Here is a 23,594-nt window from a genome sequence, read left to right on the forward strand (position 1 = left end):
GTCCACTCGTTCTGTGCGAGTGTTCGATGTTTTCTTTATAAATTCCTATAAGGAGTCGCTGTGTCAACTTCGTTGTCGTTACTAGCCTATCAAAGGAAAACTACTTCAACGCAAACCGACCTTGGAGATCACGCAGTCAGCAGACTATTTCTAAACTCGCATGCTTATTTTGCTCGTGCTTGATATGGCCGTTCGTTTTTCACACAATTCATTTGGTAGGGTAACGATTTCTTGCTTCACTTATTTTCTTAAGCAAATGAATGTGGTATATGGTCGACTTGTTTGAACCACTTTTTATAGAGATGTGACATGTTTGTTTGTAGAGTATTTGACTACCAGTTTCAGTTATCCATATTAAGTTTTGGCAATGATATACGGACTAGTTCTTTGGCAGTGTATTTCAGTAATTGAAGCTTAAAGCAAAGAGCTAAAATTTGAGCAATTTCTTGAACTGTAAACTTGGAAATTGGACAGGTACATATATGTTGTTCTAAAATGGGAAAGCCCGTTAGGTAGCTGTTTAGTAAATGTAGTTGTTATGGCTTTTTCCATTGGCTAAAAGGCTAGCAACAAACTAGCTTCGGCTGTGTTTTTTTCTGATGCTCTTTTGATGTTGATATTGTGTCAAGCTATTGAATTTTATGCACTATTTCGTTTTCATTTGGAAAACCCATCATGCTGTGGTCAATAAGTCAGTTCTTGCAATTGTTAGCTCCTTACTAAGCAAAAAATCTGCCAGTATTAATATTTTCTGTCCATTTCGCAATTGAAAACTGACTATTTTCATTTTTAGTTAAAGTAGATTTTTGTAACAACTAGGCCCTAAGCAAAACAAATTATGCAAAATAAAATTAATTTTAGTTCTTTACCATGCTTATTTTGATGAGCTGCTGGTTTTGTTATTATAGCATAAATTTATTTTTAAGATCACAAGATGTTGCTATGAAAAGCTTTGGGTAGTACTAGCTAAGTTGTGTTGTACGTGAAAGTCTCATCAGCCTATTGGAGTTGTCATTGTTGTATTTTTCCTTGCAGCTTAGTGGCATGCGCTGTTTCAATAGCCAGTAAATCCGTATTGTGTATTTGATTCATATGAAATTTGATACAACTGTTTAGCTTGAATAAAACAGGCCTAATAGCACGCAAGAGCATGGACAAATAATAATTGATGACTTCAGTATTTACAAAAGTGTACAGATCATTTTTAGTTCTATTCAAAACAACTAGAAAATAAAAAACTGAACAATTTTTTTGATGTTTTTATACACTGCAACATAAAATTATTGAAAAATTTGCGCAAAAACACTATTATATGTAAATATATGTGGTAAAATATTTTAGGAATGATTGGTGCTTCTCAGACGACTAGGACCTATGGACAATGCGTAGCAGCATCTTAAGTGTCCAAGATGATGTCATGTGTACTCACCACACTTTTGCTTCTTCTCATGTTTGGAGGGACCGTTTCTTCCTATAGTAGTGAGAGTTGCCATTATGTCGCCGATTGTTTGTCTATTGGAGAAGACAATATTTGTCTCGGAGGCAAGGTTAAATATACTCAAACATCTTTGGACATAGTAAATAGCTCAACCCTTAGATCACAACAGGATCATCTGCGCATGTGGGAGAGCCTGCAAAGCGTGCCACGGTGTTGGGATGTTTTGTATCCCTTGCTCTGCGCTGTCTACATGCCTAAGTGTGAACAGTCTCAGTTAGAAATGTATCGCCGGGATATGTGTGAAAATGTCAAGAGGCAGTGTGGTATTGTAGAAGAAATCATCGATGGTGGCTGGCCCGAATTTCTTGAATGTAATCAGCCATATTTCTCTACAGGTGCGGATTGCACGGTAAGCTGCTTCTATTATATCTGCATAATCTCTCGCGTACTTGAGTTCTCGAGTTTTTTCAGTAGTGCAATCAAGACTTACTGGCTCAAGACTAACTGGGCTTAATTCAAGAGTTTCATTGGTTGGAGTAACTTTTGCTATCATTGTATTCATACAGGCTGAGACATACACCGGAATGTCATTTAACGATAATGTGAGCTGTAGCTTTCCTTTGACTAGTACGACGAATGAAGCAAGTTTTTACAAGTCCATTGATGGTTGCGGTGAGCAATGTGAGAACGCAGTATACAGCCAACAAGAGCTACGTTACATCTATAGCTTTATTGGTGTCTTTGGATTCTGCACTCTTCTATTAACCATGCTCGCTGCTGTAAGTGCAAGTACTAACCTTGTTGCATGGCCAGGCTAAATGTACTGAGTCTGCATATGCAAAAATGCATATCAAATTATTGTTGGTTTTGAATAACCAAGTGTACCATAGTGCTTGATAGATCATGTGCAACTGTTCTGTCTCCTTTCACATTTGCTGTTTGCTCTGATGAATTCATTTCAATTGTATCTTTATGCGTTGTGCTTGTCAACTGTTTGTTTAAGGTTCTAACTTCATCAAATTTGAGCGAGCCGTTAAGCATCTGTTACTTTCTTTTTGGGCAATACCGAGGTTAATTCTCCTTTGTTTTGTTCACAATAGTTGCTAAAAAGAACCTGCGGGATGTGGTTTCTCGATTCATTTTGTAATCAGATATTAATTTAAGCCTTTCTCCGGTTGACATACCACTTAGTAGGACAAACAATCTGCTCTCAATTCCATGAGGCACCTAATTGCCTCTTGGTCTGCCCATCGGCTCGTGTTACAAAGGATCTCTGATTACAGGCCCTAGCTGTTTCATGAAACTGTTTTGTCAGGCCGCTTCTATTCAACATAAACCTAAATCTCTTGCATTCTAGGCAAAGTAATGCTTTAAAACGTCTTGGGAGATCGAATAATTTTTACATACACAAGCTTTATTCTCTATCAACCAATCCATATTTAATATGCTGATAGTTTGAACAGGTGTGGACTCTTTATTCTAGCATGATGCTATGGCCTTTTACAATGCAAAAATTAGCTTCATATGTTTGCTCCTTATGTACATTAAACACATTTGGCCTGTATCGCTAGATTTACGCCTCCAAAGTTAGCTTCCTTATTTTTGTCCGAACATAACTTAAGATTGTAATTACTGCAGGTTACATTTCTTCTTGACTGGAAAAATTCATCAAAGTATCCATCCATCATCATCTTTTACATGAATGTGTGTTTCTGGATGGGTAGTATCGGATGGTTGGCCCAGTATGCGAGCAAAGATGCTAAGGCGAGTATCGTGTGCAGAAAAGATGGAACAGTGCGACTAAAGGAGCCTACCACCGGGTGAGTGTTGTCTTAGGCATTTTAATGATGGTATTCGATTACATATAAATGTAACTAGTATTATCTAAAGACACATATGTATTACAATATTGATAACGATTACCGTTTGTATTGACATTTTAATAAACAGCTTTATGTTATAACTACCATCCATTATGTTTATTTTTAAAAGGTGATGTTTATTTAGTATTTCAGTAGGTTAGGTTTAGTTTTATATACACCAAATTTGTACATTTGAGAGGGTAGGTAAGTGAGAGACTGCTTGCTCTAAAAGCTCACATCTAAGCAGTAAAGCAGCGGTGTTGTGCTTGAAGAATTGTTGTACATGTATGATTACGCCGATGATGTGTAAGGAATTAGAAAATCAAGTCTGCCCCTTTATGTTAAAAGTAAAACATTGCTTATTTGTTTTATCCAAATGAATAACATTTTTTGATAATTATTTTCCGTATTGCTATTATTTTAGCGAAGAAAAGGAAACAGCAGCCTGTACTGTCATTTTCTTCATAGTTTATTATACGATGATGGCTGCTATCGTTTGGTTTGGAATTCTTTGCTATTCGTGGCATGTCAAGTTCAAGAAGCTGCAATCTGGCAGTATGGATGATAAACTCAAGAAAAAGATAGCCTACTTTCATATAGCGGCATGGGCTGTACCTCTCATCTGTGCTATCATAGCTTTGTCACTAAAAAAGGTATGTCAGTCACTTGCAAGTAATACAGTCATACCTTGACATACGAGCTTAATGCGTTCAAAGACTGAGCTCGGATGACAATTCTCTCATATCTCAAATCAATATTTTTCTTTATTAAATAACTGTATATTAATTAATTCATTCCCACATTCTAAAAAACACCTAAAACAGGATATTACGATGGAAAACATGCTTTTGATTGTTTTAATTCACCACCTATGCTCATGACGTAACAAATACTACTTAATGGTTATGATCTGCAATAAAATGTAACATTATTATGTACAGTATTGTATGGAGTTAGTACCTTCGAAACAGATGGCAGCAGCTAATGGCGGCGTGAAAGAGACTTGATGGCAACACATTTAGTACTCTACACTTTTGTGTCGCCATGTAACTTAACATAAACTTTGAAGCTAACTTAAATGCACTTAGCTTACTATACACACACTTAAAAATAGGTTTTAATCTTATGTTGCAATAAACTTAATTTCAACTTGTTTTCATTTTCAGTTTTTTTTGCTTTTTTTTGTTTGGCTCTTTTTGCGTCGCTTTTTAACTTCCTTTCACCCTCACTTTTAGTCAGCCTTTTTAAATTTTTTCGATTGATTGGCAAGAAAGATCAAGTGACGCTGTTCTCATAAAAAGCCTCTCGCATACTCGAACGCATCTAAAACCATCTCGTATTTCAAGGCAAAATGTTTTCTCGGCATGTTCCTCGTATCTCAATTTTGTCGTATGTTGGGACACTCATAAATCGAGGTATGACTGTACAAAGCATTTATGTTCCATCAATTGCTGTCTTTCAGATTTATAACTCTACATGTACATGTTGGTGTATGAATACTGTCTGTTTATTCAGGTAGATGGAGAGTTCCTTACTGGAATATGTTTCATCAGCAGCAGTGACAAGTTGGCAACAACATTCCTCGTCTTGCTTCCGGCAGCAGTCTCATTTTGTGTCGGCATATGTTTCCTAATTGAAGGTCAGTTGGCCGTACTTTGTAAATTTGTCATGATGATTTAAACTTCTTCTGTATTCGATCAATTGAATAATCTAGTAATGCTAAATGTCTTGTAGGGATTATTAGATTATACAAGTTGAGAACAACTGATGACGGTGTGAGGAACAAGAAAATAACAAGCACTATGATCCGACTGGGTAAGTCTATGTATCAGCTCTCTCGAACCAGAAGTGAAATTATTAATATCTTTAATATCAGAGGGTCAGTCGCAAATTTTGCTGTACAGTAGATGCTCATACAACGTAAATAGTCCATTCCAGGAACGTTTACATTATAAGGATTTTATGTTATATGAACAGTAAAATACATGTAAGTTGCCTAATCTGTTCCAAGATATTTTCAAACTCACTCCTTTGGCCATATAAAAAGAAAAAACTAGACAACTTTTTAATTTGTTGTCTTCATCGTAACTGCAATATTATTAGCTTGTATCGACAACCTTTTTCCTTTTTGCTGATCAATGTCACTGGTTTTATAGACTATGATTGCGATAATTTAAAGCACATAAATTACATAATTCTTTTATTGTATATTTCAATACATCAGAGTCTTGGCTTTCGAATGAGCTATTGTTTGCCATGGTGAGACAGACATTAGTTGGTGTTTATAGGATTTCCCCAGAGCTCTACCGCAGAAATGTTTTCTGGCATAGGCTCGGAAATTGTGACGTCACAATTTTCATATGCGGTGTTGTGTACTCTTACCGCCTATTTTATTGCTTACCGCTTATGATTATCAACTACGATAATGACGCTAGTGTCAGGCGAAGATAGGACAACTCCAGAGAACCAATGAAGATGACAAAGGAATCAGTGTCATTAGTTCTCTATGTACAGATTATTTCTATGATAAATAACTCAGATTCCAAGCACCATACTATGTTTTCCCGATGATATTATGCACTAGCCCTCTCATTTTATTGTGATGTTGAGGGATGCGACTGAGACTAATTAGTTTCAAGCATTGCGTGATCTCGCGAAAGTGCGATTGACATATAGTCCTAGGGCCACGCAACCGCAGGTCACAATTTAATCGAGGTGATTTCATTACCTTTATCAACGACAGTACATTTATTGAAGCATAATTAATTAACCCAGAACATGGGTGAAATTTATAAACAATAGACTTCGGCATAAATGACGTTTGGACCGCTTATTGTTAAACCGAAAACAGTCATGTTTTGAGCTTATTACTGGTGGCAAGTGATCCCAATATGATTTTCTGATTTAATTACTCTTCATTCCTTTGGTGTTGTGAAATAAAAAGTGACAGAAAGGATAATATAATTGAAATAATGAAGAGCGGTGTTGATTTTTGTATCAAGTAATACTAAAATGCAATATCATATCATAAATTAAATGTTTGATCATGTTTACTGATTAATCCACATATTATTATTATATATTATGTTATCATATTATTGATTATCAGTAGTAACAGTGATGTCAAACTTTTGGCCCTACAGCCCATGAGATCGGGTCGTTTGTTGTTAGGATGACAAATGACATTGAAATTGACAGCGCCCTGTGATTGGATGCCGAAATCTATTGTTTATAAATTTCACCCAGAACATGTGTTTGTATTGGTCGGCGTTAGCACGATCCCCCCACATTGTTGATTATCTAGAATCCTAGTTTATTATTAGTGCTCTCTGAGTTTAACAGCACTGATTGTCGCAGAAAAGCGCAGCCTCAATGGCATCACATTTTGAGAACCTGAACCAAGTGTTTTTTTTTTGCAGGACACACTTTTGACACCCTGTTTTTCATAGTTCTATTATTCTTTTTGTATTGAATATAGGCTCATTCGAAAGCCAAGACTCTGATGTATTGAAATATATAATAAAAAATTATGTAATTTATGTGCTTTAACAATAAGTTGATGGTAAACGCACATATTCGACGTCTATTTACAATGATTTGTTTATTTTTTTCAGACAACAAAGTCTATTCCGCAAGGTGAAACTAATAACAAATATTTTGTTCCGTTACAATAAAGCAAAACAAAAAATATTACTACACAAAAAGCGTGTCTATTTGTTCGCCGTCTATCTGTACTCAGGGTGGTCAAGATTATGATAGAAAGAACTTTCAACGATTGTCACTCCAACTTGTGACAATCAGATTGGTGGACTGCCGCTGTAACACCTGCACCAATCGATCGCCTTTAAATATCTATTAACGGTTGTGCAGCTACCTATTCTCAATTTTGTCGACAGTGTCCAAAATCGAGAAATCTTTACAGTAATCTTTAATTACTGTAAAGATTGGAAGCTATTTAATGATGAGCTATGAGGTAACTTATCACACGATTGTCTTTTAAACATATACAAAATTCCAAAATACTTTATGAGGCAGATGAACTTATTGAGCCTTTCTCTAAAGTACTGTAAGTTCAGGGCTGCTTTTATTTCCACACATGGCAGCGAAAAAACTAAAATTTGATAAATATGGTGAGCCGTGATGTCGGTACATGCGCAGGGATATTTCGAGCGATACTCTCTCTCGTAAGGAGAGTGAGTATCTCTAACGATCTAACTCATCTAACGATCTATCACGACGAACTAGAATGTCATGTAAGTTGTATATATAGTAGACTAGCTGTACTACCCGGCGTTGCCCGGGTAATAAAAACGTCTTTAAACAGAAAATTGATTTGTATTTAATATATAACAACATTTGCCATTCTAACTTTCAAACTACATATCATGAGAAAAGTGTTTTGTGTAGTTGAAATAAATTAAGAGAAAAAAAACAACTGTAAAGGTTTTTAAACTTTTTCCAACAACTGTAACTTTTAAACTTCATAACTTGAAAGAAGTGTTTAGTTAAAATAAATTAGGATGAAAAATGAATATGTAAAGGTGTTTAAATGTAAACGTAAAATCTTTAGCAAGTAATAGCTAAATATAGTCTGTTTTGCTATGATTACAATGAAAAATTATTTGGTATACAATTATATGATCTTAGTTTGTTTCAGTGTTAGCATGCAAAAATTGGCATGCCAAATCACATGCCAACACTGACATGCGAAAAGTATCATAGGCTATAGACGTAAATAGAGTGGTATAGAAAGTTTCTATACCACTGTAGAAACCCGTAGTAATTATCTAATGCAATCACCTCCTGGTAAAAATCATCAAAATCATCATCATTACAAATAGTAACAAAACAATCTGTTAACCACAGGTACCTACATTGACTTTAGTGCATTTTGTGGTAACGATTTGCAAGATAATATAAAATTACAATGTACTACTTGAAGAGTTTTCACCTTCGAGACAGGTGTGTAACATAAACGCTGAATCTAACTTGAATGAATTTAGCTTACTATTCACATATTTTCAGGAAACTGTAGTATGTATTTTAATTAACTTCAAACTTTTAACTAAAATTTTATCATTTATCTGTGTTATCGGTTTCTACTATAATGGATAACGTTGAACTCGCCATGGCGAGCAATATATATCTCCTAATAACGTATATAATCAGTGCACAAATTGCCAAATTTTAAGTTTGGGATAAATTATTGTTGATATCGTGGGGCAGAACAAATTAGCCCTAACGAAAAAAAGACAAAAAAGCATCGTGTTGCATATACTTAGGTCCCAAAATATTTCCTAACAGGGGCATTGTAACACGTGGGCGCAATGCTAAAATAATAGCCATAGCTAAACAATCACAACGACTGACGAATACACGAATACACACACAAACTTTGAGAAATATAGATATAACGCTATATACAGACGGCGTGTTTTTCACAAATGCGATGATATATGTAACCATTAAAATCGAATTTAAGAAGTTGCCCCTACTTGACAATCCCTTGCGTAGTATGAAGCAAAAACTTTGCATAAATTTGATACATTATATGGAATTTACGTTAACGTTATAGGAGGTATACGTTATAAGAGCTTCTTCTGTACTTTTATCGGAGTTTTTGTCCTATGGTTTCAATGCAGCATTGTTTGGTTAGTGATGAATAGCAGGTAAATTACCTCTTCCATTTTAAACTATTGTGGCAGCTTTTGAAGATAATGTATTTATAAATAATTTTCAATTTTTCCATCAGGAAATTCAAATATTGTACCAACCATAAAGCCGAAAACAGCATTTCACCTTTTGTAAAAAAAGTAAACAAATTACTTTAACAAAAATGAAGTTGCTCACCTAAGATAGCTCTACCAGAATTTGTTTGAAAAGCAATTTAAAGCATTTAGAAATAAATTAGATACTATTTAATTACTAACACAGATATCGTGGCCATGCTGGAGGTCCTTAAATACTAATGTAATAATATTTAAATAACTTCCGGTAAACATTAACTTTGGCTATAACGGCTGCTCAAAAGCAACAAAAAACGGTCTAGATAAAGCTCACAGATAAAATAATCATAACCAAATCATTAGCGATGATCAATATGTGAATCAGAGGTTTATTTTGCTGTTTTTTTTAAGAGTGTTGAGAATCTATACCCTAAAAATTACACGTAACAAAACTGGTGTTTGCAACTTGGGGACCATTGTTTGCACCGGTTCCTCGGCTTTTTTCAAGATCTTCAAAATGGTTAAAGAATCCTGAAATTGTTAATTTTTTAAGAATTATTTTATACAATTTTTATTTTAATACAAAATTAGCAAGCTCTAGCTTAAGTTCTAAGCTACAGCAAACCCTATTTTTTAATTATCTCTGAAACTTGGAAGTTTGTTAAACAAAAACTAGTTTGATATCTCACTGCTAGTTGAAAACTAACAGAATTTGAAGAAGCAGTAAACAAATTGGTCAATTTATGTAGGGAACATGTTGTGTCTGTTTGAGCTTGTGTGATTGATGAATATATATAATAGAAGCAGTTATAAAGTTCTTTGTGATTCCAATGAAAGTTGAACTTGCTGTAGAAACATAGCAAGACATACTCGAGAGGAATTTAGTTTCTGTTCTTTTATTAAAACCTTTGGATAATTGAGGTAACCCAATAGAGCTAAGTTTTTGGTGTTGAGGCATAAAAATATAAAATGTAAAACGAGGTGGGACAATTGTTGCAAATGTAAAAGATTTACAATTCTTCATGGCTATCACTATTCTAGTACTGTACAGGTATTCACCATCACACCACTCATTTTTAATAAGCCATCGATCTTGTGTTAGTTTTGATAAACTTGCTATAGAGCCAATTTAGTAACTCAACCAAGCTCTTTCTTTCTCAATAGCTTGAATAGATTCGCATCAAACATAATATACTGCTGCTCAATAGATTATCTTTCAAGCTGTTAGTCAAAAGTAACATTTTAGAGTTATTTACTCTTACAGAGTCATGCACAAAAACTAGAACAGTATATCTCATTAGTATTGTCATAGGCTACAGTGAAAATTTTATTTTAATCCATCTCAATCTTTGTCACATAGGTTAGCAAAAAAGTTAAAATTTAAGCTCAAATTAATTATTAATAACTATGAAAATGAATTACTTTCTGCTTCTATATAATTGAAAAAATTATAATCCTAACTTTCATTAATGAATTTTTTTGTTTTTCCTACACATTTGTTTTGATATTTTGTTTGATACATAATGTAATAATGTGTGCTTTTTAATAACCTTATTGTGTCAATATGAAAAAATAGGAAATCGCTTTCCCTAATTTTTTGTCATTTTAGTCATCTTTTTGTCAAATTTTTCGTCACGTGCTGTTCATGTTCACAATGCTTGGGTTCAAGCATCTATCGTATACAGCTGTATACTGGCATGGTCACCCGTACAATTTTAAGAACACTTTTCTAGCCTATTACCAATGCATGTGCTGTACGGTGATATTTAAGAGCTCATTAAAGGTTGACTTGAAACAAAATTCACATTACAGTTATTTGATATCAAAAGATTCACCATGTCTTACTCTGTTGTGTTGTAGGTGCAAAATATGTGGGAATGTGATTACAAGCTCTTAAAAGCTAAAAAACGAACAGTTAATCACAGCCGCAAAGACTGCCGTAGTTTGGATTCCCTTTCCAAAACCGCTCAAATGTGACGTAGTTGTGGTAAATGGTTTCTGTTTACACTTTCATGCAACCTTATTCGTCGAAATATTTTTACAAATATACTTCACGTATTCAATAAAACCATGTCTATTATTCTTACGCGTCTGTTTTATCGTCATTGTAATGCTGTCACTTTTAGCACTGATATCTTATAACTTACCGTAAAAATTCGTTAAACTTTTTAACCTTAGCTCGAAGGAATACATATCATTGTCTGATAATCATGACGAGCCTGTTGGTCACCTATGATAATCGAAAAGTGCTGCAAAAATTATTTTCGAAGTAATGGGTCACATGATCAGATTACGACTTGATGATTAGATCAAGCCGAAACAAAACTGTAAAGTAGCGAGCATCTATATTTGATACGGGGTCTTCGGTAAAACCCGAAGTGTTTGTCATAAACTAGCAGGGCTGTATTGTCCAAAGAAAAAGTGGTCAGGAGACCGTCAATTATTAGTTGCCAGAGGTCCGAAAGCCCGACTCGGCCGTCCGGGAGGGTCTGGGAGGGGAGCCAAAGCGCCCTCCCAGAGAAGGAGGGGTCCCCCGAAAAATTTTTGAGAATTAAGAGCAAAATTAGAGCATTTTAAAGTGTATCTTGTATTATTTAAGGTGGATATCCAGGTCTTGCCAACGTGAGTCATTTCAAGTCTTGCAAAGAGAGCTAGCTACAGAGTTACGTGGCTTTGAGTTGTAACCATATATATGTATATTTACATTTATATTCATAAATATACATACATGTACATGTGTACATAGAAGATTAATTGTTATAGCTTGACACTTGTCTTTTAAAATTTAAATTTAAGAACACCTGTTTCAGTTACAAAAATAAGTTTAAATTATATATTACATGCACCAGGGAAAGACAACAAATAGATTACTTGGCCTGCTTAAAACTTACTATGTTTAAATTATGGCCTCTTAGGAATACAATGAGCAACAAACTTGGCCTGCAAACATACATGTACATGTGTACATAGAAGATTGATTGTTATAGCTTGACACTTGTCTTTTAAAAAGCTCTTCTTCTGCCAATGTGTCTATGGCAGAAATCTTTCACAACTGATTCTGTATCTATTTCAACATCTTTATATTTGTGTAATATTAGATGATTATTTAGGCAGCCTGCCCCATGGTGTTCCTCATCCATGTTTGGATTCGCTTCAATGCAGAAAACAGGCAAAACACATACTAGATTAGTGAGCCTCTCCACTTCATCGCTAGTTGCGCTAGAGCGCTAGGTAAAAATTAGTTGTTGGAAATTCCAAGTGAATGAGCTTAGACTGAAATTCTTACTAATTAGTCGCCGAAGATCACTAAAAGGTTGGGGCTACTCAGCTACCCAGCCGCCTCAGGGAATACGGGCCTGTGAATTTTAGTGCCATGTAATGACTTCCACCATGTACACTGCCAATTTCGCAATTTCCGAGATTTTGACAGAAAAAAAGTGCTCCGGATGGTTCCGGAGTCTCCTAATAGGACAATACAGTACTGTAAACTAGTGCTACAATAAGTTTTATATTGAGCTTTTTATTGGCCTTTCAATTCACGTGAGAACATCACCTGACAAGACAATAACCAAACTGTAATGACTACGTCAGAGAGATAAACAGATTCCAATCTACGGTGGCTTTTCGTTTTTGAGCTTTTAAGAGCTTGGAATCACATTTCCACATATTTTGCGCCTACAACACAACAGAGTAAGGCATGGTGAATCTTTTGATACTAAATAACTGTAATGTGAATTTTGTTGCAAGTCAACCTTCAAGTCATTTAATCCAGTGGTTATCTGGATCTGAGTTTCCACGAGATATTAGAGTCGTGAATTTGAGATTGTAGGCATTGCCTGAATAAGACTATCGACAAGCTAAGCTGTTGCTGAGTGCTCTGCTATAATATACTGTAGCTGATAACATATTTTGCACAGGATTGCTTGTTAATATTGACTGAAAAAGTCAAGTCCCTTTTATTAAAATAGGCCCTTGTAATTGCTGGCTTGTATATCTTATGTTAGTTGTTATAATTTTGGGATGTGTGAGGTTTCGCTATTCAATCAGGACGTGGTTACTCAAGAAGACATAACTAATAAAAATAAAATGAAGTTCGTATGATCCCATTCAATTATTTAATATTTGTCTTTTTACCTAGGATGAACACTTTCAATTAACGATAAAGCATTACTATTGATTAAGCAAAATTCAGGTCTGGAATAGAATGTAAGCAAAATACCGACACAATTATATGAGGGTGTTTAAGAATAGTGTATTAAATAGATGTTGCTAGCAGAATCTTTAAAATAGTGTGTAAGTTGGTATGATCCAAGGAGCAACTGGTGCCTCTATAGAGAGTGAAAACGCCTGGCAATAAAATTAATTAGAAAGCATGTGTTTTGGTTTGTTTTCGGAATTGGAAAAGTATATAGCATATCAGTAACATATCGGTAGGCTTATACCAGCTATGAGGTTACCAAGAATTGAAGATTTTAAATTTTGGTGTAAACCCTTGCGTTCAATCCCATGTGAGTCTGTATCAGATATGCCATAATTTTCTGTAATAATTTTCTTAGGCGTATTCTCGGCTCTGGTAGCCATCTTCCTAGTACTCACTATCTCAGCTCACATCTATACCTACAGTTATAAGGATTTGTGGGAACGTAGCTTCAGGAACTTCACACTGTGAGTATCCTTTGTATTACTTTTCATACAAGCATAGCACTGAAATTCAAGTTACACTGTACTGTGAAATCTTCTTGCGCAATCTAATAGCACTCGTTATTTAATTATAGTAACTGCAGCTGAATATTTTTGTAAGTAGTAGTATAATTTTCTGTAAATAAACTATCAATTCTCTCACTGTTTCCTTATACAGTGGAACCTCAGTTCTCGAACATAAACTGTTCCAGAAGGTTGTTTGAGAACCAAGTTGTTCGAGATCCGAAACAATTATTCCCATTAGAATTAATGTAGGCCTATGTAAATTTTAATCCATTCCAAGCTGAGAAAAAAACTTCGGTAAAGTAAGTTTTGAACATTTTACACCGTAAACTGTACTGTATACTACATACTATAAATAAAAACGGGTAGATATAGATCGTGTTTATTTTTAATAAAATATTTTTTATCTATGATGATGAAAACAGAAAACAAAAAGTAAACATTTCGCATGCTCTGCTCTTAAAACATCGAAAACATTCTAGGTTAGGATACAATACCGAAAATTGCAGAAATTGATAATGAAACAGCAAAGAATGCAACAGATCAGTTAAATCAAAATCGTGTAAAAAAATATAAACAACATTGGCATGTTTACTTCACATATTTGAAGGAGAATCCTAGTCCAAAAAAGTTTAGGGTAACTCGACTGGAGGAGTTGTCTCCCTAGCAAATATCTTTGGTAGAGGGATGTCGTCTCAGATGGTTCCTTCCTTTTTGTAAAGATTTTATGAAGCATGACTTGCTTCTCCCTTTGTTAACGAATGATGCCATGCTGTTTCCGAAGCTGTTGCGAACGTTTAATTCTGATGCGAATGCTCCAGTTTGGTTGAGAACCGAATTTATGTTCGAGATCCGAGACAAACAAATCTCAATTTTTTTGTATAAAAACCTAATTAGTCGAGACCCAAAGCGTTTGAGATCCGCGGTTCCACTGTACATGCAAATATTGAAAAGCTCACTAAAAAGCCAAATTGATAAAGTGACCTGGGGTCATTGTTGTCAACCACTTATCAAATTTAGTTAGTCGTTGCAGACATTATGTAGGCTTATGAACAGTATCAACACATGTGAGACATCAACACACATTATTGTGAGGTAGGCATAAAACAGTCCTTATTTGTATCAAACACTGATTTTGGTAACTCAAAGACGTTTTAAAATCATCTCCGATGGATATGTGCCACACTTATCAAGTAAGATAAAGCCGTTCATTTCATTTAAGATCGTACAGATTGCTATGCATTATTGTCGCGCTGAAGAGCTATTCCAGCCAGATCACAAAAGGTATCGATATCGTTCATGATACTTTCAGTTGGTTAAGATTTAAAACCGAGATGTCGCTTTTATCGATTTGTTGAAATCTCTCTAACGTGTTTAAATTTTCTTCCCTAATCGCTGTTAAAATTTTTAATCTATCTTGAATTTAGCCTTGCATGTGACTTCTAGTTGTTTTGAGCAGTGTAAAACTGGTGCTAGTGATTACTAGGCAAATTTTCCTAACAACTTAATTTCATAATTTTTTAGACCTGCTTCTTTATTTTAATTAAATTGCTATCTTGTTGTCATTCTCCAATATAGCTAAGTAGTTAAGGTACAGCCAAGTATTATTGCATGGACGCAAGAGTGCGAAATTTGTAATAACGATATTTTGTATTGCAAGAAACTGTGATCATACCATAATAAAATCGTAATAGAATACAGCTTTTTGCATTCCTATCTGGCCAATAATATTCAGTCTGAGTAAGAATGTGAGCCTATTCTTCCGTGCTATAATGTGTGAGCATTTTTTTTTCTGATTGTACCAAAAACTATTCACTTAATTCGTCCAATGAAAATATGTGTCGCAACATGAGCGGAAAAAAGTTCTGTGTGAAAAAACTTCTTATGCGAACGCTCTGCAAATGTGCGTAGCTCTGTGTTTCATAATACTTTTCATTTTAGTTGTGTAACTGCTCACTTTTAGCCCAAATTAGAGCATATTGAGAGCTTCTTCTAATCTTAGGATTTACTTGGGCTAATACATATTTCAGCAAGGAGTTGTATTGTACACTCCTGATGCATTATTGAAAATCATGGGTAGAGAACCTGCCAAAGTTTAAAATTGAAACTTGGCACACCTGCATGTATAATATGATGCACATGGTACAAACCGTGTTTTAGTTATTAGTTTGACACTGACAACTATTTTATAATATTGATTGCTACGAGTTATATAATTAATGTTCACTGAATATCCCACATTGTAAAATGTGGCTATATTTTTTGCATAGCTTTTGAAAAGGAGCTTACATTTTGGCTTTGATGCATTGTTCTTTACGAAGATAATCAATTGTTAATACAACCTTTGTCAGTTTCATCACTTTTTAAAAAGTTTGCACAATGGCTCACTAGTCCTTGTAAGTTACAGTTCTGCTATCAATCATCTCTCATATCTCATTCTAATTTACGGCGGTTTCGTGATGGCGGTGATGAACTGTTCGTTTTTGAACTTTTAAGAGCTTGTAATCACATTTCCACATATTTTGCACCTAAAACACAGCAGAGTAAAAAGACGTGGTGAATTTTTTGATACCAAGTAACTGTAATGTGAATTTTGTTGCAAGTCAACCTTGAAAACCAATAGCAAAGTTGGAGTTGCGATCTCTTCAAGCAGAACGTCAGTGGTTAAACAACTTCTCCTAACCTGCTAACAAAAATCCACTTCATTACGAAAACAGCATCGTTCGGGCTTTCTTGCCAAATTAAGTTAAAAAAAGTTTTAAACAGGTCCACTAAAGGTTATAACGAAAGCAAAGACAGAAATTGATAAAATTTTAGTGATAAAAAGTTGAAATTCAGTAAAACAGTTAAGAATACATACTAAGGCTTAGCTTTAAGTGTGTGTTTAGTAAGCTAAACTTATTTGAGGTGAGTTCAATATTTATGTTATTTGTACGTCTGTTTTGAAGGTAAGAACTCCTACGATACATTATAATGCTACATTTTATTGCAGATCATAACCACTAAATACACTAAAGTTACTGTAGGTGACTATAGTTACTAAGGTGAACATACTAATTTTTAATATGTAAAGCACTTACCGGTATATAAAATTTTGACAATTTTCACTAGGGAATGTTTGCATTATATAATTACTATAGTTTCTATACCCCTACATATGGTTTTTTATCATACGATGCCAACCCTGGAACACGGATCAAAATCATATCCTGAGGGTGCACTGTAGTTGTGAAAAAGGCAGAAAGTAGTGTTTGCTCAGACGTAAAACAACAAACATGAGAATACGACGAGCAAATTTCTGTACCTATAAGTTAAAATGAGGAAGAACTCGAAAGTGATACAAAAAGATGTCGGAAACTGGTGAAAATAGAGAGATTAGCTTTAATAATTGATGACAAGATTAGGAAAATATCAAATATGAAAACAAGAAAATATATATATAAAAAGTTATGTTAACTTACAACTCCATACTTCTATCATGGCAGTTGCTTATGCACCATCCGGTTCTTGTATATTCATCCTAATTATTGCCTTAATATAGTTTTTAAATATCATTTTGTTCCTTATATTTAACTTTTTACATAATCTTACATAATTCATTCTGTTTAAATGTTATATGAAATTATCTTAAATGTTTGCTTATACTAAGTCTTTAGAGCAGTGGAACATTAAATAAAATACAATACATGCGTCTAAAAATCCTTACTCCATTTCTTCTACGATCTTGGCATACGAAGCAAGTAACTGAACAGGTTAACATTGTAAGTCAAGGTTTGACTGTGCTAAATTATTTAGTTATTAATTTTTATTCTCTTAGTTATTTTATTCTCTTAGTTATTCAGTCTTAATTGATTTTAACAGGGTTAAAGATTACCACTGATTACATCAAATACCTCACTGCCTTTCATGTACACAGTGAGATCAACGCTCAGCAGAAAGTCTTTTTCTTGTAGTTGTCATCTCTTGTAGCTGTCACATCAAGTCAAGGTTTAGTAGTGAACCAGTCGAGTGTCAAGTATCTGACAGACCGAGTCTGGTTGTGACCTACTTCAACATACTGGCCTATTTTGGCTCAGGAATCCTTATGAGCTCCTGGACATGGACTGCTGCCAGCAGGGACACCTGGAAGAGATTCTTTAGAAAGTATGTTAAGTGTTAGATTCTGTAGTTCTTGAAACAACATATTTTTGTCTTTTTATCAATGGGCTGTTGTTATATGTACTGTGTCTGATCTTCAGGTTCGTGAGTAAGTGTCATTATTGATTCAACTGCAAAAGTGAATTAGTTTAAGTGATGGCTTATTAAGATTACCTTTGTTGCTTTGCTGTCATCTGTGTTGGTTACTCGCGCTGGTGATGAGATTAGCTTGGTTCATTTTCTAGAATCCTCCGAATGCCCACCAACAAACCTGTGAAATTAAAAAGTCGTCATAGGATGATAGCGCTGGCATTCCAGCAAAAACAGCAAAAGAAGACTGGCAGAAAGATTTCTCTTGATTTCCATACATCCCATGATGATCCACTTGGTAAAGAAAGTTGTCATTTAGAACAGTTGCTACTCCTATAAAAACTATTTTTGTATTTTGTGAAGCTTTTCGAATAGTTATCTGTTTTTGCATGTGTTCATTATCTTTACTATTTTTGTAGGAATGAAGATGGATGTTGGCAGTGTCACTTCTCAAGAACTCTCTTCTGCTTGGATGGAGGCGATGCCAAAGTTGGTAGCAAGACGCGGTGGCGTGGCCCTGCCTGTGGCAGGCACTCTACGGCGATACTCTGATTCAGGTAGGCGTCTAGGAGCTTAGTTCGACTCTGTACCTGCTATTGTAGCTATCTAGTAAACCGGTCTTGCTGTGCTATAATGTTAAAAATGCGCCAGCAGGCCTCATTGTCTGTAGGCATATAATGGTCTGAATATTTAAAAATTGAAGCAGTGAATATTAAAAACGCCTGTATTCCTTAGCACATAGCTCCTTTTAAAATAGAGTAACTGTTTTTAAATTTTCATGTGTTAGTTTTTTAAATGTTTGATGATGCCAAAAATATATAGTTTGCTGCCTTTTAGTGCTAGAAATGGGTTATTTTCATATTCATACAAGCATCCAAAGTTGTAATGGGCTTTCACCGCACAATTTGTTGCCAACTTTCCTCAACATCATTGCTTTTTCCCTGTTGTGTAATAAATATTTAGAGGCGTAAAATATCATTATCTTTTTTGTTTCAAAGTAAATCATAGAGGGTTTGCTTTGGGCAGATATTAAGTTTGCGCTATGAGCCGAAGGGCTGTTCAATTAAAAATGAGATGTGAACTTTTAAAAAGTTAGTAAACATTTTGGTCATTGATGCAACTGAAATACACTTAGAATGCTTTGCCAATTCTGACCTGACAAAAAAAATTCATGAAAACACCCCATTCCATGAAATGGGTAAGCACATATTTAATAAGTATTTATTATTAAATTTAATTACAAACTGTATAGCTAACTTTTTAATATTTGTCATGACTATATTTTGATGCATTTGCAAGCATGTATTCACATCCGTGCAAAAAAATATATTGTAACGATGCTTATCTAGTCGAGTCTAGTGCTGCAGGATAACACGATATAATTCGATATGACGATATATTTCAGTGCATAATTTTATATTTGGTCAGTTTTCAAGTCAATATGAATATCGAAGCCGATATTTTATCGAAATATCGGCTAATATTTTGCAAAAATGGAGTTGTCTATTTTCTTTATTGTAACGAGGTGACAACTCCTGTTTTTCAACCGATATTAACCAATATTCTTTCATATCGTTCATGTTAAAGGCTAACACTATATATCAAAAAAAGACAACTCCAATGTTCGATATTTTTGATATTCGATATATTTTGAGACCAAATAATCGAATGTACATTAGAGTTGCCCCGATTTTGGTATCGGAATCGGTATCGGTGCCGATATGAGTGTCAAGTATCTGAATCGGTATCGGCCGATCTTTTCTTGAAAAATCTGAACCTGCCGATACTTTTTACAGATCAACCATTTAGCAGAAAACTGTATTTTAACCTGCTATACTACTAAAAATTCATCAGCTGTAAGCTTCTTATTTTTACTTAATGAATTTCAGGCCTGCCACACAATTTATTTCATGTCTATAGCCTGATCAACACAGCGAAGGAAACTTTTTAGCCAGAACGTAAACAAAAAGTGTGGTATTTCCCAATTACAGCGATAGGTTTTATTGCAAGCAATCACGAACAAGATAACAAAAATGGGAAACAAGAACACAGTGTAATATTTCTATTTACTAGCATTACAAAAGTAATTTAAACAGTCGACGCATAAAGTTATCTATCACTCTCTTGATCCTGACGATACAATGAATCGTTTGTATTGTACAAAAAACGGTAACCCCAGTGGCGTATCGGTATGTAGCCTGTCCTCCAACATCTGTTGCAAGGGAATCCCCCTTCAGGACGCTTGGCTACATTGATAATGATGGAAGAAAAGAGACGTCTTACTGAGATAATTGAATCACTAACGGTTTTTGAAGGAAACATTGATTTGCTATAAACTTGTACAGGCACAGCAGTTCATCTAACAATAGAAGAGGGACTTCGTTATCACAGATAGAACTGTACCACTAACAGTAATTACCTTTATTTACAAATTACAAGAAACATGGACTGTTTTGTTACTACATGCACGGTATGTCAGTATGTGAATATGTATATATTTTTTTCCATAAATGCAAACAAATAAATACAATAATATTCATGTTTTCTTTGCATTATGTTTGTATTTGCATAATAAAATGAGCTACTATCTATGCAACACAAAAGATCTGAATCGGTATCTGAATCGGATTATTTTTCAATTAGGATCGGTATATCGGATCGGTATCTGAATCGGCTGGTGAATTTAGAATCGGGGCATCTCTAATGTACATGCAAAGATATCGTGCAGCACTAGTCGAGTTGCGTTAAATCTTTTTGTAAGGAAAGTCTTGACAGCTTAAAGCAATTATTCCACCTGCTTTCACTTTACAGTTTAACTACTACTAGTATTACTTGCATGTATGTACACTATACCTTTTTCTCTAAGTGTTTGATAAATAGCTATTCTGAATTTTTAATAATACAATCTTACATGGCATAAATTAATAATCTGGCCAAATTTCATGCATTTCTCCTTATAGATATATCTTCCATGATAGCATCAAGACGGGCTTCACTTGACTCTCAGCTGAGTGAGGCTGAGAAATCATCAAAAGTTGCAAAGAAAAGATATACTAGAGGCCGCAAGAGGTCAAAAGGCTTAAATCCTGCTGACATAGCCGCCTTCCAAGCTAAAATGTATGTAATAACTCCATAACTAGTATATTTCAAGTAAAGGCTTGACTGCACACACCGGTCAAACACCTGATGGTGCGTAGTGTAAATACCTGTTGTGGCTACACACACCAGTTTGTTGATAAATAGATTTACCAATGAGATCTGACCTCAGTTGTGTGAAAGCAATGCTGCTCTCACTAGATTTGCTATTGTTGTTATTGAAGCAGCGTCGCTGATTCAATAATCTTTTATAGATCATCAACATTTTGTTTTTTGTACAGCTATTTGTTCTACTATATTTTTTGCTTAAGGCAAAACCTCTACACATCAATGATAAAACAACCAAATAATTCGATTTACTGAAATGAATTGACCCAAAGAATAGCTTTGGTTTGCAATACATTTAATCAATTCAAGAGCTATCCAAATAGCTTCATGAACAGTTTCAATCGATATCAACTATAGCCCACATGTATTTGCTACTGTTTGCAAGACTAGAGTTTCCTAGTTCAATTCCAGTGCGCAACAGTTTTTTCGTTAGCATCTTTTATAGCTATAACTGGACATACGACAAACCAGCAAACAAACTCTTAGATTTATATATATATAGATGCATGCAATTTTGTGTCGAATGTCTATTTGGAACCTAAAATTATAGGAAAGGCGAAACCAGTCGGCCAAGTGCTGACAACAGGGAGGATGGTCTCTCCCGCCATCAGAGTTCAGACGACTTCAAGGCTCACTTTAGACGTAAAATCAGCAATGCTTCAACCTCTCTTGGCAGTGATGCCTCAGCTCACAATATCAGTCTTGACTGTGGTGAGTCATACGACTTAGCAAGTAAAAGGAGCAGCTTGGACAGCACCGTGCATGCTGGTCTAACAAACACAGCTCATCTAGAGCAACTTACTCTTGCCACCTACTCAATGTTCACTTCAAACTCATCAACTCCTCATGAGTCTTGTCACAAGGTCAGTCGTAAATCACGGGACAAAGCCTGTTCATCAGCTACAAGCTCCAAGTGTAAAGATGGTAAGAGCAGGTCTGTGCAAACTCCAAATAGTGGATATATCAATGGTGCTCTTGATGGAACCGATGATGACTTATCAGACATTTCCATATAAAGACCAGGCTGTCCACTTGTTCGTTCTAACTTCCTTTTTGTACCTGTTCAAATGTTTTTATATAAGAATTATTCAAAGGATTTACATGAAAGACATTATTTTCAACTGCAAGATCTGCGTTGGCTATTTACCAAAAATTATAGTTTATTCCAGTTTTTACATAATTTTTAACAAATTTTTAACAAATTTCATATGGACAGAACTAGATCTAGTTTTATATTCATAAATTGCTTTTCATGTAAATGCAGTAACTTATAGGACAACGACATAAATACAGCACAGTTAGAATTTTTTATGTAAATGTTGTGGTGGCAGAGTACATACTCATTCGAGGTTGTATATTTATGCAGGCCACATAAATAGTGATCTGGTACAACCCGGTTACAAAAGAACGAACAAACAAAATGAACGACTAATTTAGCCGACACATTTCAATTTTTTGTTCAAAGAATATCTGTAATAAAATCTAAACAAATAAAAAGTTATACCAAAACAAAAGTATTCCTTTTTGGTGTTATTACAGAGACAAATATTCAGTCTTTGACATTGTATTCTCCAAGAGTATTACTAGTCTTGCAACTACTATTACCTAAACTTGGCTACAGCCAAAGTTGGTCATGATTATATGTTCAGCAGATATATCCACATAGTCGCATGACACTTAGTACGAAGTCACAGCAGCTCACTTTGAAAATAGGACAATACAATCCAATTAGAGGTAGTGTTTAAATAGGTCTACCAAATTGATATGTAATATCATCTAAAATATCACAGTTGGAGTATCCCAGTGGCACAGGAAAAGGCGATGCAGGATGATGGTCACTTTTGTCAGACCTCACACAAAGGCAGATAGCATCCATATTGACCGTTCAGGGACAACAGTGCTTATAGTGACATAAAATATTTATACATGTACATGTATATGGAAGAATAAGGGTGAGAATTAAATGAAAAATCTAAATCACTGAAAGTGGAGAGTAAAAGTGCGATGATTCCAGTGATAGAACTCTAGTCTGTGGCTGAAGCATACCGGCAATGCAAGTTTTTAGGAAGAACCGTTGATCTTGATTTAAAAATCTCGAAATCTGATGATCAGGTATACCTACAGTAACATGGCATAAATTTGACTGGAAATAACCATCATCATTGCTACTATGTCATCAATAGAAGCGAGATTGACAAAGTACAAATAACTGCATTGGTTGATTTCATAATAGTATCAATAGCATGAATAGGTAACTACCTACACTACCTATCTACAAATACATTAATATCCTTGAAATTTAAATAATAAATCAAGTTCTTAGCCATAAGATTTGGACTGCATAAAAAAAAATTTAAGCAGGCTGTATAATGATTATTAAAACACGATTATGACAGTAGACACCCTCATTTCAGCCAGCCGGTATACAACATT

General features: G+C 34.8%; 1 protein-coding gene across 1 annotated transcript; it reads left to right on the forward strand.

Moving 5' to 3' along the window:
- Positions 1-125: 125 nt before the first annotated feature.
- On the forward strand, positions 126-22,641 carry LOC137398940 (protein smoothened-like). Its single transcript, XM_068085106.1, has 13 exons — positions 126-215; positions 1,342-1,847; positions 2,005-2,217; positions 3,077-3,258; positions 3,725-3,953; positions 4,816-4,939; positions 5,035-5,115; positions 13,583-13,691; positions 17,700-17,873; positions 18,113-18,255; positions 18,377-18,514; positions 20,918-21,074; positions 21,712-22,641. The coding sequence occupies exons 2-13, from the start codon at positions 1,410-1,412 to the stop codon at positions 22,175-22,177; spliced, it is 2,454 nt and encodes an 817-aa protein (XP_067941207.1). The 5' UTR covers positions 126-215; positions 1,342-1,409; the 3' UTR covers positions 22,178-22,641.
- The last annotated feature ends 953 nt before the right edge of the window (positions 22,642-23,594 follow it).

The sequence above is a fragment of the Watersipora subatra genome, chromosome 1, assembly GCF_963576615.1.
Source record: "Watersipora subatra chromosome 1, tzWatSuba1.1, whole genome shotgun sequence".
In the NCBI taxonomy this organism is placed as follows: domain Eukaryota; kingdom Metazoa; phylum Bryozoa; class Gymnolaemata; order Cheilostomatida; family Watersiporidae; genus Watersipora; species Watersipora subatra.

Bases quoted from the DNA above. Each gene is read 5' to 3' on its own strand.
- LOC137398940 (XM_068085106.1), top strand. From the start codon at position 1,410: ATGATGTCATGTGTACTCACCACACTTTTGCTTCTTCTCATGTTTGGA. The intron at 4,940-5,034 runs GTCAGTTGGCCG...AATGTCTTGTAG, and splicing joins CATATGTTTCCTAATTGAAG to GGATTATTAGATTATACAAG. The intron at 5,116-13,582 runs GTAAGTCTATGT...TAATTTTCTTAG, and splicing joins AAGCACTATGATCCGACTGG to GCGTATTCTCGGCTCTGGTA.